Source organism: Pecten maximus, chromosome 15 (genome assembly GCF_902652985.1).
Source record: "Pecten maximus chromosome 15, xPecMax1.1, whole genome shotgun sequence".
Classification (NCBI taxonomy): domain Eukaryota; kingdom Metazoa; phylum Mollusca; class Bivalvia; order Pectinida; family Pectinidae; genus Pecten; species Pecten maximus.
Window position 1 is genome coordinate 7399586 of NC_047029.1, and position 15257 is coordinate 7414842.

General features: G+C 36.0%; 1 protein-coding gene across 2 annotated transcripts in view; it reads right to left on the bottom strand.

The window, feature by feature from the left end:
* The window catches only part of LOC117343918 (secretin receptor-like), a 34864-nt gene that overhangs the window by 9737 nt on the left and 9870 nt on the right, over nucleotides 1-15257 (bottom strand). For both annotated transcript variants that reach the window (XM_033906478.1, XM_033906477.1), the window contains exons 2-8: nucleotides 7455-7553; nucleotides 7011-7110; nucleotides 5739-5849; nucleotides 4757-4875; nucleotides 1722-1816; nucleotides 799-967; nucleotides 207-363 (exon numbers count right to left, since the gene is read on the bottom strand). In XM_033906478.1, coding sequence (XP_033762369.1) covers nucleotides 207-363; nucleotides 799-967; nucleotides 1722-1816; nucleotides 4757-4875; nucleotides 5739-5849; nucleotides 7011-7110; nucleotides 7455-7547 — 844 coding nt within the window. In that variant the 5' untranslated portion in view covers nucleotides 7548-7553. The remainder of the gene's footprint in view (nucleotides 1-206; nucleotides 364-798; nucleotides 968-1721; nucleotides 1817-4756; nucleotides 4876-5738; nucleotides 5850-7010; nucleotides 7111-7454; nucleotides 7554-15257) is intronic.

The window sequence follows — 15257 nt, forward strand, 5'->3', positions numbered from 1 at the left end:
CGCGAATTCGATAGTTAAGCTTTACGCTTGGGGGTTATTTCTGCGAAAATATTCCCTAAATACCACATAATAATAATACAAGTGGGCGATTGTCACTTTAGAATGGCCTTCGCGTAATTATTACAAATTCGCCCTCGCGTAAATTTCCAGCTTACAGTATGTTTATTGCTTGTTTATACCCTATTTTGATAGAGACTGATACTCACACCAGCCAAATATGACGAACCACACGATACTACTCCTTTCCGAGAAGACATTTACAGATATGAGGGTGTGAAGGTACATTCCTTCCACAAAGATCCACATGTAGTTGGTACCCAACAGGTAGTGGAACACAGTAAAAAACAGCTTACATTGCCAATGCTGAAAACCAAAAAATATTAAGACTTGTTTTATAATTTGTTATCTTAGACAATACAACCCAACGAATACAGTAAGACCCCACTTACTGGAACTCGTGGGGACCTGATCAATAGTTCGAGGAATACATGGTATTTGAGTAATCCAACATCAAGAAGTTTAACAGTCTACACAAATTAACAAGCAAGTATTAAAAAATTATCATACTCCTTCTGTCTTTCTGTTGGGATTAGGGTTACAAGGGTCACAGACAAAATATTACTGGACATTTAGCAATGAACTAATAAAAACTCGACCAGGAAATGTTCTTGTGGAATCCCGTCTTGAGTATTTAGTCTAGATAATTAACCGAGATTAGACAAGGCTGCAGACAAAAGCCGAAAGGCAGTTAATCCCGAAACATGTCTGAAATGGACAAGAGGCCTGTACCCCACTTACTGTTCCTTCCGGTATGAACTGGATTGCTCCAGTTGGTGTTGTTGTGACGTCAGCACGGAATCCTACTCCCTCCACCAACATGTTCTCCTTCATGAATGATATGGCTGCTCTCAGCATAAACGATACGAACATATGGACGTGGATGGTGTTCCTGGGACACCGTAGTTTTCTGTAAAGGCGTAACGTGTTATACTTTCAATTTGTTCACAAAATTAATGTTTCTGTTAAGTTACAAAAACCATCCTATGTGGCACCTAGAAGGTCAATATCATGACAACTTTTACCTCTAGGCTCAAGATAGCTGCCAACTCTCCTGATATGTAAAATGTGTTACTGTTACAGGCACCTGCCATGCTGGTATGCAAGTAGTCGTGTTTTTCAGGTAAACAGATGGATATTGTACAGGTTTAGTAGGATGTATTGTAACATTGGTCATTTTAAATCAATTGTTTTATCTTCTTACTTTAAACCTTTCAGTTCCAAATTACATGCATACTTAGCAGGTACAGTACAACCCAATTTTCTTGCAGGTTTAAGTAAAAACGTTTTTCATTACAGACATAGGAATAACTGCATTACCATGCCCTATGTATATCGATAATCCTTAAATAAGGCAAATTCGTTCACTGAGAATTTCCCATAAGAAAACATTACATAATTTAAGTTCCTTAACTAATAATTTCCACTTAATAAAATTAAATAATGCTTTCCTGTGGATAAAAGTAACTAAAGGAACGTTGATTGAACCGGGACAAGGTATGCATCTTATTTTGAATTACTGCGCATCCTGTATAAAACCATTACTAACCTTAATTCATATCTAGACAAAGTACAATATAGAAATATAATATTTCCGTGAACAGTATGGTTTCACGTGACATTCTTCAATCTTTTTAAAATATGTATTTATCAGTTTAACGTACCGGAAGTAAAGCATGATAGCCACTGCCATCACCAAGGAAACTAGGGAGGCTCCATACCCTATGGTATACATCATGGTGATACGATGCATATGCTCCTGGAACGAAAAACCAAGCCTTCATTTAACACTTTAATATATTTCTGACTTTCCTTACACCCCTCTTACAATATGAGTACGCAGCTATAAACTCACTGCCCTAATAGCAATGCTAACTACCCATGTCCATTTCGGTAGCTACCCTAATTATTGAGGTATGATTACAATCCTAACTACCCATGTCCATTTCGGTAGCTACCCTAATTATTGAGGTACTAATTACAATCCTAACTACCCATGTCCATTTCGGTAACTACCCTAATTATTGAGGTACTAATTACAATCCTAACTACCCTAATTATTGAGGTACTAATTACAATCCTAACTACCCATGTCCATTTCGGTAACTACCCTAATTATTGAGGTACTAATTACAATGCTAACTACCCTAATTATTGAGGTACTAATTACAATCCTAGCTACCCTAATTATTGAGGTACTAATTACAATCCTAACTACCCATGTCCATTTCGGTAACTACCCTAATTATTGAGGTACTAATTACAATCCTAACTACCCATGTCCATTTCGGTAACTACCCTAATTATTGAGGTACTAATTACAATCCTAACTACCCATGTCCATTTCGCTAACTACCCTAATTATTGAGGTACTAATTACAATCCTAACTGCCAATGTCCATTTCGGTAACTACCCTAATTATTGAGGTACTAATTACAATCCTAACTACCCTAATTATTGAGGTACTAATTACAATCCTAACTACCCATGTCCATTTCGGTAACTACCCTAATTATTGAGGTACTAATTACAATCCTAACTACCCATGTCCATTTCGGTAGCTACCCTAATTATTGAGGTACTAATTACAAAGCTAACTACCCATGTCCATTTCGGTAACTACCCTAATTATTGAGGTACTAATTACAATCCTAACTACCCTAATTATTGAGGTACTAATTACAATCCTAACTACCCATGTCCATTTCGGTAACTACCCTAATTATTGAGGTACTGGTAATAATGCTAACTGCCAATATCCATTTCGGTAACTACCCTAATTATTGAGGTACTAATTACAATCCTAACTACCCTAATTATTGAGGTACTAATTACAATGCTAACTACCCATGTCCATTTCGGTAACTACCCTAATTATTGAGGTACTAATTACAATCCTAACTACCCATGTCCATTTCGGTAGCTACCCTAATTATTGAGGTACTGGTAATAATGCTAACTGCCAATATCCATTTCGGTAACTACCCTAATTATTGAGGTACTAATTACAATCCTAACTACCCTAATTATTGAGGTTCTAATTACAATCCTAACTACCCATGTCCATTTCGGTAGCTACCCTAATTATTGAGGTACTAATTACAATGCTAACTACCCATGTCCATTTCGGTAACTACCCTAATTATTGAGGTACTAATTACAAAGCTAACTACCCTAATTATTGAGGTACTAATTACAATCCTAGCTACCCTAATTATTGAGGTACTAATTACAATCCTAACTACCCTAATTATTGAGGTACTAATTACTATGCTAACTACCCATGTCCATTTCGGTAACTACCCTAATTATTGAGGTACTAATTACAAAGCTAACTACCCTAATTATTGAGGTACTAATTACAAAGCTAACTACCCTAATTATTGAGGTACTAATTACTATGCTAACTGCCAATGTCCATTTCGGTAACTACCCTAATTATTGAGGTACTAATTACAATCCTAGCTACCCTAATTATTGAGGTACTAATTACAATCCTAACTACCCTAATTATTGAGGTACTAATTACAAAGCTAACTACCCATGTCCATTTCGGCAACTACCCTAATTATTGAGGTACTAATTACAATCCTAACTACCCTAATCATTGAGGTACTAATTACAAAGCTAACTACCCATGTCCATTTCGGTAACTACCCTAATTATTGAGGTACTAATTACAAAGCTAACTACCCTAATTATTGAGGTACTAATTACAAAGCTAACTGCCAATGTCCATTTCGATAACTACCCTAATTATTGAGGTACTAATTACTATGCTAACTACCCTAATTATTGAGGTACTAATTACAAAGCTAACTACCCATGTCCATTTCGGTAGCTACCCTAATTATTGAGGTACTAATTACAATCCTAACTACCCATGTCCATTTCGGTAGCTACCCTAATTATTGAGGTACTGGTAATAATGCTAACTGCCAATATCCATTTCGGTAACTACCCTAATTATTGAGGTACTAATTACAATCCTAGCTACCCTAATTATTGAGGTACTAATTACAAAGCTAACTGCCAATGTCCATTTCGGTAACTACCCTAATTATTGAGGTACTAATTACAAAGCTAACTACCCTAATTATTGAGGTACTAATTACAATCCTAACTACCCATGTCCATTTCGGTAGCTACCCTAATTATTGAGGTACTAATTACAATCCTAACTACCCATGTCCATTTCGGTAGCTACCCTAATTATTGAGGTACTAATTACAATCCTAGCTACCCTAATTATTGAGGTACTAATTACAATCCTAGCTACCCTAATTATTGAGGTACTAATAACAATCCTAACTACCCTAATTATTGAGGTACTAATTACAATCCTAGCTACCCTAATTATTGAGGTACTAATTACAAAGCTAACTACCTATGTCCATTTCGGTAGCTACCCTAATTATTAAGGTACTGATAACAATCCTAACTACCCATGCCCGTTTTGGTAACTACCCTAATTATTGAGGTACTAATTACAATGCTAACTACCCTAATTATTGAGGTACTAATTACAAAGCTAACTACCTATGTCCATTTCGGTAGCTACCCTAATTATTGAGGTACTAATTACAAAGCTAATTACCTACGTCCATTTCGGTAACTACCCTAATTATTGAGGTACTGATAACAATCCTAACTACCTATGTCCATTTCGGTAACAACGTAACAACTCAAGGTACTCACGGCTATGAGGGGATGTCCACCATCTTTGTGGATACACTTGGTGTAGTCGGACCACGTGGCGTTGTGAACAGGGTGTATGTACCACGTCCCCGCCCCCGTACACGTTCGAGAGGCGGACGCTGGATGAAATGATACCAATAGTAATAAGAGAAAGGATTCACCTCACAACCTCGCTCATGTACAACATTCATCATTTTAGGAAGCGGGGAAAATATATAAATTCAATATACTTTTCGCGATTGATACAGACATTATTTTTATAATACAACAACGTGTTGATCCCACAATACTTTGAAGTACTGCAATACAACGGGGATGTTCAGTAAACTATGGCGATATTTTAACATACGCTCAGTTTGCGTTTTTGTATCTAGCATCAAACGAACTCTATTTTGCACCAAAGATATTTTCCTGCAAATATCTATGCCTCTAGCATCAATTGTTTTGCGATCGATCCAACTAAATTCCTCAATTGTCGCACAAATATAGTAAGCATTACATGATACAACAAACGTTTTCAACACAAGTTCCACAACAGTCACGTGAATACGTTACATTATTTCCTATTCTGTCCCAAAATTTAAGTTATGTATCGTATTTCAGTAGATTGCGTTTACAAATTTAAAAATAAAACTACAACAGCATTGCTTGATGGGTTTTCTGTTTGAAGTGAGGTTCTATTAATTCAAAAAGTTTCAGGTTCAAGTCGATTACAGTTATACAATTTAACAAAATGAGGTTTAAATCCTCACGGGTAAAAATGTCTTTGTTTGAACGTAATATGAGGAAATATTTTAAATTGTGTGTTAGAAACACATGACGTATTACGCATTAAAGTGTAAGTAATATTCAAAAGTATTCACCCCGAATATGATGTGTCTATGTCGAATTTCCCACAGCACTTAAAGTCCGAAATTAAGACTTTATCCCTGCACATGGCATTATATCAATTAACATAGTGAACTGTCGTTGGTTAACTTACCAGCACTGTCGAATAGATTGACATAACTCGGGCAGGTCTGATAGACCGTCTCTCCAGCCCGCGTGTACGGCCAGCACGATATCGTGTCCCAAGCGAGGCTACAGTAGGTACCTAGGGGCCAGAATAATTACAATCATCAGTTCTCCTAGGTCACATTATTTTCAAGCTATACGTAAGCTTCAAATTACCATGTCGACAACATATAGCGAAATTAAGATACGCTATTTCAAGAAATAATACTTTCTCTTTTCTTGATGGTAACATACCTACATACCGAGCCTGTAGTCTTTACAGAAGGTAGAAGGCGTTTACCAGACATGGATGTTGATGGAACAAACAATGAAGCAGTTCGCCTTGTCCTTTGATTTATCCCGTTTCCTGTTATCACTTCGAAGACGATTAATTTCTTGAATTTAAAATACGCCTATATTATATCGTTGAAGAAGCATAAGCTTTTTGCCATTTCCAGAACATCTAGTGTGGTCTCCTTGTATGAGTTTATATTGCTATTTACTTTGTTTATATCCTCCCAATTTATTTTCTATTTTGAGTTCGAACAACGGTTTTTGTTTACGTATCTCTCTAACTTGTTGTTTTCTTTCAGGCGGACTCCAAAAGGCCTCTTAAAGATTCCAGTTACTATTTATTTATATTAATCATGAACAGAAGAGGTTCTCATGTTAGAAAATTATTCTACCGTTTTGTCCAGAATCGAGGACATAGGAAAGAATCGCTAAATAAATGTACATGTACATACATCAATTCTCCCGCTCAAGTACACTATCGATCCTGACATTGTATTTTACCACCGTTTATTTATATCAACCGTGAACAGAAGAGGTTCTTATGACAGAAAATAAGCATGCTGGGTACTGCTGAAGCAGCAGTGACCTTGACCTTGACCCCAAAACTCTGAAACTCGAAATTGATGTGTAGCTACTTATACTGAAATTACATATCAACATTCATCAACATACATTGAAGCATGGCTAAAAAAAAGTGTGGAAAACTGAGAGGACGGACTGACTGACGGACTGACTGACTGACTGACAGAGAGGCTGCCTATAATACCCTCTGATTTCAATGGTAGGTGACTTATAATTCTACCGTTTTGTCCAGAATCGAGTACATACACTATATCTAGGATATTCACCATACCTTGTAAATTCAAGCGTATATAATTAATCTTGTTATAAGGATTTGTTCTGTTGAATGTAATATTTGGTTAAACGTTTACGTCACTTTAGACCCCTCGTCTTTGTTAGAACTCACCAATTGTCGGTTTTGGCGTATTCATACTCTTGTTTAGACACGCCAGCTCGGCCTCCAACATGAGCCGATTCTGATCGGCCAGGGAAATGGTAACAACCGTCTATAAATTAAAAAAAGTATGCTTGCTAAGGAACTTCAATGTCACAGGGCTCTTAAGTCATGCATGATAACAGTTTGAAGATACCACGTACTACTATCTACGATTGGTTCATTTTTGTAATAGATTTCAATTTACTCTTTAAATATAGGAATTGTTATCTGTGGATCAGTAGTTAACAATGAAATGTGATTGATACATTTACATTTTCATTTAACGTTGATTTTTTTTTTAAATGACCATGCTTCTATACCTAGTCAAATTTCATTAAAAGTAAAGAATTGATGAAAACGACGACGACGACGACGACATCGACGACGATAGTGATTGAACATTACAATACGTACCCCTTCTGCACTAGACATTATGTATGAGATATACCAGGCCATGCACCATATCCGTATGCTCCTTGCAGTGAAAACGTGTACAACGCCCATCATTTACATCTGAAACAGACAAAACAAAGCAGTAGATTATAACTAAGTGGTTTATCACAATTGAGATATCCAGAATATAAGGACAGTGATATGTTTAAATGTAGTTAGTATGCGTCATGTTTTATTAACTGTGGTTAGTATACGTCATGTTTTATTAACTGTGGTTAGTATACGTCATGTTTTATTAACTGTGGTTAGTATACGTCATGTTTTATTAACTGTGGTTAGTATACGTCATGTTTTATTATCTGTGGTTAGTATACGTCATGTTTTATTAACTGTGGTTAGTATGCGTCATGTTTTATTAACTGTGGTTAGTAAACTATCGTGTTAAACAGTAGCTACATCACGAGTACATTTTGTTAGTAACGCGTTGTTTTAACATGGTTAGCAACGCGCCGTATTTAACAGTGGTTTATTACGCGCCTTGATTAATTTAAATTAGTTGCGCACCATATATAACTGTGGTTAATTATTAACGCGCCGTATTTAACAGTGGCTACATATTAGTGTATATTTGTGATTAGTAACAGAACAATTATAAGTATGGTTAGTAATTAGCACCATGTTAAGGAGCTGTTAGTAATTAGTAACACAACATATCTATTTGTAGTACATGAAGTTAAACACCACATATAACTAGAGTTAGTAATTAGCACCATGTTTAGGAGCTGTTAGTAATTAGTAACGCAACATATCTATTTGTAGTACATGAAGTTAAACACCACATATAACTAGAGTTAGTAATTAGCACCATGTTTCATTAGCTTTGGTTAGTAACGCGCCATGTTTCATTAGCTTTGGTAAGTAATGCGCCATGTTTCATTAGCTCCGGTTAGTAACGCACCTTGTTTCATTGGCTTTGGTTAGTAACGCGCCATGTTTCATTAGCTCCGGTTAGTAACGCGCCATGTTTCATTGGCTTTGGTAAGTAACGCACCATGTTCCATTAGATTTGGTTAGTAACGCACCATGTTTCATTGGATTGGTTAGTAACGCGCCATGTTCCATTAGCTTTGGTTAGTAACGCGTCTTACTTAATTGTGGTAAGATAAATGTAATGATTGATAGTGGTAGGATGGACATTCACATTATAATGAGTAGAAAATACATTATCACTTCAAATGATACCCAGAGGGAGACAGACACAAGACAAAAATCACCGAGATCACACAAATTCTAATTCAAACTTTTTCTGGTAAATAACGATGAATGAGTCAATATTCGTCCTGTCGTTCTTCCGTTCAATGCTGTAACTGGTCTCGCGGATACTAAGGACTTGTTTGTGTCTAACCTGTACAATATTAAGGTAATATATGTCAGTAAGTAATAGATTTCTTAGTAGTTTTATGTCAAGTGTTGTTCAAATATCTACACCCGATCCTTATGAAAATATTGAATGTTCTGATATTATCATTGGAACACAACAGATCAACTTAGAATCGGTTGCCACATATTGACTGTTTCCACCAGTTAGTAGAACTAGAAATGCTGTATGTGTTTTGCCTTAGTTGTGAAGGTACTTTTAGCACACCACTCAGAATTTTTACCTGATGTCTCGGTGTCCTACTTGAAACCTTACAACCAGGTTAAATGTACTTTAATCTACCTTGCTATTATTATCAATGATGAATGAATGTTGGGTAGCTGAGTATAACATTTAGTGTTATGTTATAAACATTGAATTTGGGAATAGTATGACTATTTCTTAATTCTCAAATATGAATTATCAATAAATAGGTGTGACAACACGTCATATTTCGGTGGGGACTTATTTAATTTATAATCAAATTTAGACGCACTTGTTTAATTTGTCAACGTAGGTATAATACAAGCACGAGTGTTCATTAAATCTACTGTAAAATGTGAACATATGTATATTTGCTTTACCAAACCCATTATTTATTTCTGTCAACATAACAAATCACCAATTGAAATCCGTAATAGCGCGAGACATGTTCTAATTATATATATATTGATGATATGGTGGTCATCACTATGGTAGTGGAATTGACTCCACAACCATTTTAATAATGATTTACAAAGCTCTATCACAACATAAGAGGAACTTGTCTATTTATAACTAGCCATGAGTGTTATCAAAGTATCGTAACTGTGTACTTTGTAAATAGAGCAATTACATCAAAACGCCACAAAGTAAACACAAGTCTGGCCACAGTTAAACATTGCATAACACCAAAAGATACTGAAAGCAGATGTCCTTTTTGTTTTTAAATATTTATACAGGACACATTTAACATCTCAATGATTGTTTACGTTAGCGATGAGTTTGAAATGAGCAGACTAACCATTTCATGTAACATCTACAACACAAAAGTACATCACCGAGCTTTTATAGGTCACGATGCAACCCTCGGAATAAAGGTTTGTGTACATCTGGGCTGACAGGATACAGAGCGAGTTTAATAACGTTGTCAGAAGTTTATGTTTGATTGCAAACACGATATATTGTCCATGTGACATAACACTTTCAAAATATAGTGTTCCAGTGTCTGAAGGCAGTAAAACATCCTCTGACGAAAATGCCAAATTATGGAAGAGCTCTGAAATCCGGGGTGTGACGGAAGATTAGTGTTATACATCCGGTGCCGAGGTGTCGAACCTTTTGAGAATTACTTGTGGCATGTTTTATTCATTTATGTATACAATTCTGAGGTTCCTGGGATACTTCAAAGACATTTTTTTACAGATGAAATGAGCATCATTCGCCATCATATAAAATTTCTTACAATCCAAGGTTTTATTTTATCAATAATATTGTTATTCTAATCGAAAGCAATGCCGAATTGTAAACGTGGAAATATTCGCGAATAAATATGCACTATGTTGGTAATCGCACAGCGTTGTGTTGCACACATCAATATCACAATTAGTATGGTAAAGACAATACTTCTAATTAATATATCAAACAGAAATGACGTTTTTAACGTCCTCGCAAATGCCAAGGTCACATGCGGACGACATGAAACTACCAATGGTACCATACGTTACCCCTGTAGATTGTATTTGATGAGGCAGCTAGAGATCAAAGACGGTGATTATGTCCAATGTTTTTTTCTTGTTACGATAATGCTATCAAACTTCCGTTTTTTCTCAAAAATCTTTGTTTTTGATACATTTTACGACATGTGTACATGAAAGTGTATAAAGCAGTGCAGTACTTCCCAAACAAAACAAATTAGTGCAAAGAATGTATACAAAATGAGGTACATGTAATTGAAGGGGAAAGGAATGAAATGTATCCTTTATAATTCATTATTTTGATAATGAAGGTGGACTGGATATGATAACATGGCACTCACCAGGTAATTTTATTATAATAATGGATGTTTAGATCTACATCGTAGCAAAGCTGGACACTTCATGGAGAAGGCGATACCGGAAACAGTAGAACCCAATAGCGTTCCATTAAGTTTTGGTTTCTCTAATACCTCCCTTCAGCGATTTAGAGAAAACGCCACATTAGTCGATACGTACGATCATGAAGTGTGACATTGCAGTCATATAATAGCACCAAACCTGTGCAGATTAATATCAGCCGGTTATATCCTTTAGTTAAAACTATCGTATTGACTTTACAAGATTTTCAACTAAGAGAAATCGTTGTTTTGTATAAGTGTGTGATTATTAACTTGCTTTAGGATATTGTGGTTAGCTACTTCACGTGGGAACGACTACCTCCAACAGTAGTCCGATATTTGTTCTTTGATTTATTCAAATATATCTCCTGGGAATGCCAAAGAGAGTCAACATACACAACATGGCGGGTGTATACAATCCATATATGATCATACAGTATGTACCCCTTATCAATAAGTATATTTGTTTTTCATTCCAATCTATTAATAGTTCACACACAATACGTACCCTTTATCAATGAGAATATTTATTTTTCATATCTAAGCTATATATAGCTACAATACAATACCTCGTGATTATGTTTATATATAGTTGGATATAACACCTGCTGCACGATATCTATATATAGCACAGGTCTCCGGTCATTAGGTCAGATTATTTCCTTACGTATAGGATGTACATGTTGCGTAATCTTTCAAGCTTAAAACATTACGACTTATGTAGGCCTAGCCTGCTGTCTAACCCATTGGTATAAATGTTATACAATAAAATATGTTGAAATGAAAATTACGGCTTCAACAATGCAATAGTAGGGCACATGGTCATCACAGATGGACAAAATGTAAATATCTATATACTTAGGGATAAAATCCTAAGTGCACTAAATCCCCAACGAAAGTTAAGTATATATTAAAAAGTAAACCAACTAGAACAAAATATATTACATCTCAAATATACAAGAACTGAGACACAAGGTCAACATATATTACAACTCTTATATGCAAAGACCGATTACAAGGTCAAAATATATTACAACTCTTATATGCAAAGACCGAACACAAGGTCAAAATATATTACAACTCAAACGTACAAGGACAGAAGACAAGGTCAAAATATATTACAACTCTAACGTACAAGGACAGAACACAAGGTCAAAATATATTACAACTCTAACGTACAAGGACAGAACACAAGGTCAAAATATATTACAACTCAAACGTACAAGGACAGAACACAAGGTCAAAATATTTACAACTCTAATATACCAAGACGTAAGAAGAAAATATTTGATAAAGTTTCTGTTTCCAGAAGTATCACCTTTAACGGGCCCGTATTTTAACTGGATAGTACACTATTCAGAAACATATTTCCAGTACAACCTGTATATAAAAGAGAGTAATTTAACAGCATCGATGCACAATGACAATATAATAACATAATTATCACTATTACACATAAGAACTCTAACTTCTCTTTGTGAATGGGTGATATTTGTACGGTCTTAACGGAGTTTTATCATGTAGATACTCCCAGTAGTGTTATAACTTAATTCTACAGCACTCCCCGAAAAAATGTTCTTATTAAAAGTACTAAACCCGGTATAGGATTTTATCAACATTTTTAACAGTTTTCCTCAATAACATTGTGTTTTTCTATATTCAACCAAGAATTAAATACAAAAGCGTAATTTTTATCTGCATTAAATCATAATAAAATGTCAATATCGGCCATTAAGTATATCTGGGTACTTTTTAAACATACTTGTCTTACACTCACTATTCAATCCCAGACCCAGCTGTATTAATAGATACGAATGGGCCTTTGTTATTTACAATACAATTCAATATGCCTATTTTGTATAGGTTCGTCGTGACTTTGGCTCAATATATGGCTTTTTATGTCGACTTTCATGTCGACTTTCAAGCGATATCGCTATTGATGTGAGTAGTTGAAGCAAAATAAATTTTCATTTAGTGCAGTATATTACAGGTTAAAGTGAATCGAGAGGGTGATATCGACTTTATCGTCATAAAGATAAAACATGCATAATAAATAAAAATTATATAGCAGGTCGATTTCTACAGGAAGGCTGTTGTTATCTGTAATTATAAAGTGTACTTACAGTAAACTTGTCGGATTGACATTAAAACACACGTAGAGTCGGTCGATCATACAAAGGGTCTTCAAAATACAGAAGGAGAGCCAAACAGATATATGCAGTTGGAGGGCCAGATTTGTATGATATACAGATGAAGGGCCTGATTTATATAAGACAGGGTTAGGTTGTGGTCGATATTTACTGGACGAGGAAAACAAGCGTTTGAAAAGTAAGGGATCGATGTACAAAGGGATTGTCTACCAATACAAAGAGGCGTAAAGTGAAATCAATTAGAACAGGGAGAGGGGCCAAAATATATACACAGAGGATGGAATGTAGCAGGATTGCAATTTAAAGTCTGAATATTAGTGGCACCGGTTCAGAATACACGCGTATTTCACATTCTTTGAAAGCTTTATCCAAATCCATAATTACATGTTCAAAATTTAATTAAAGTATTGCATTATCCAATTATCTTTCAAGGTGATAAAAAGACCAAAGACAATCAAACAAACGATGCTGTCAGAAAATAACGAAAGAAAGGACAACACCCATGTCTAACGAGACACGAACAACATGCGACACCGAGGGCTAATGAGACAAACACACAAACAAAAGACAACGCCGAGGGTTAATGAGACAAACACACAAACAACATCCAACACCGAGGGTTAATAAGACAAACATACAAACAACATCCAACACCGAGGGTTAATAAGACAAACATACAAACAAAAGTTAACGCCGAGGGTTAATAAGACAAACACACAAACAAAAGACAACGCCGAGGGTTAATAAGACAAACACACAAACAAAAGACAACACCGAGGGTTAATGAGACAAACATACAAACAACATCCAACACCGAGGGTTAATAAGACAAACACACAAACAACATCCAACACCGAGGGTTAATAAGACAAACATACAAACAAAAGTTAACGCCGAGGGTTAATAAGACAAACACACAAACAAAAGACAACGCCGAGGGTTAATAAGACAAACACACAAACAAAAGACAACACCGAGGGTTAATGAGACAAACATACAAACAAAAGACAACGCCGAGGGTTAATGAGACAAACACACAAACAAAAGACAACACCGAGGGTTAATGAGACAAACATACAAACAAAAGACAACGCCGAGGTCTAATGAGACAAACACACAAACAAAAGACAACGCCGAGGGTTAATGAGACAAACACACACACAAAAGGTAACGCCGAGGGCTAATGAGACAAACACACAAACAAAAGACAACACCGAGGGTTAATAAGACAAACACACAAACAAAAGGTAACGCCGAGGGTTAATGAGACAAACACACAAACAAAAGTTAACGACAAGGGTTAATAAGACAAACACACAAAAAACATCCAACACCGAGGGTTAATAAGACAAACACACAAACAAAAGTTAACGACGAGGGCTAATGAGACAAGCACACAAACAACAGACAACATCGAGGGTTAATAAGACAAACACACAAACAAAAGACAACACCGAGGTCCAATGAGACACACACACAAACAAAAGACAACGCCGAGGTCTAATGAGACACACAGACAAACAAAAGACAACGCCGAGGTCTAATGAGACAAACACACAAACAAAAGACAACACCGAGGTCCAATGAGACAAACACACAAACAAAAGACAACGTCGAGGGCTAATGAGACAAACATACAAACAAAAGACAACGCCGAGGTCTAATGAGACAAACACACAAACAAAAGACAACGCCGAGGGCTAATGAGACAAACATACAAACAAAAGACAACGCCGAGGGCTATGAGACAAACACACAAACAAAAGACAACGCCGAGGGCTAATGAGACAAACATACAAACAAAAGACAACGCCGAGGTCTAATGAGACAAACACACAAACAACCAACACCGAGGGCTAATGAGACAAACATACAAACAAAAGACAACGCCGAGGTCTAATGAGACAAACACACAAACAACATCCAACACCGAGGGTTAATGAGACAAACACACAAACAAAAGACAACGCCGAGGGCTAATGAGACAAACACACAAACAAAAGACAACGCCGAGGGCTAATGAGACAAACATACAAACAAAAGACAACGCCGAGGGCTAATGAGACAAACACACACAAAAGACAACGCCGAGGGCTAATGAGACAAACACACAAACAAAAGACAACGCCGAGGTCTAATGAGACAAACATACAAACAAAAGTTAACGACGAGGGCTAATGAGA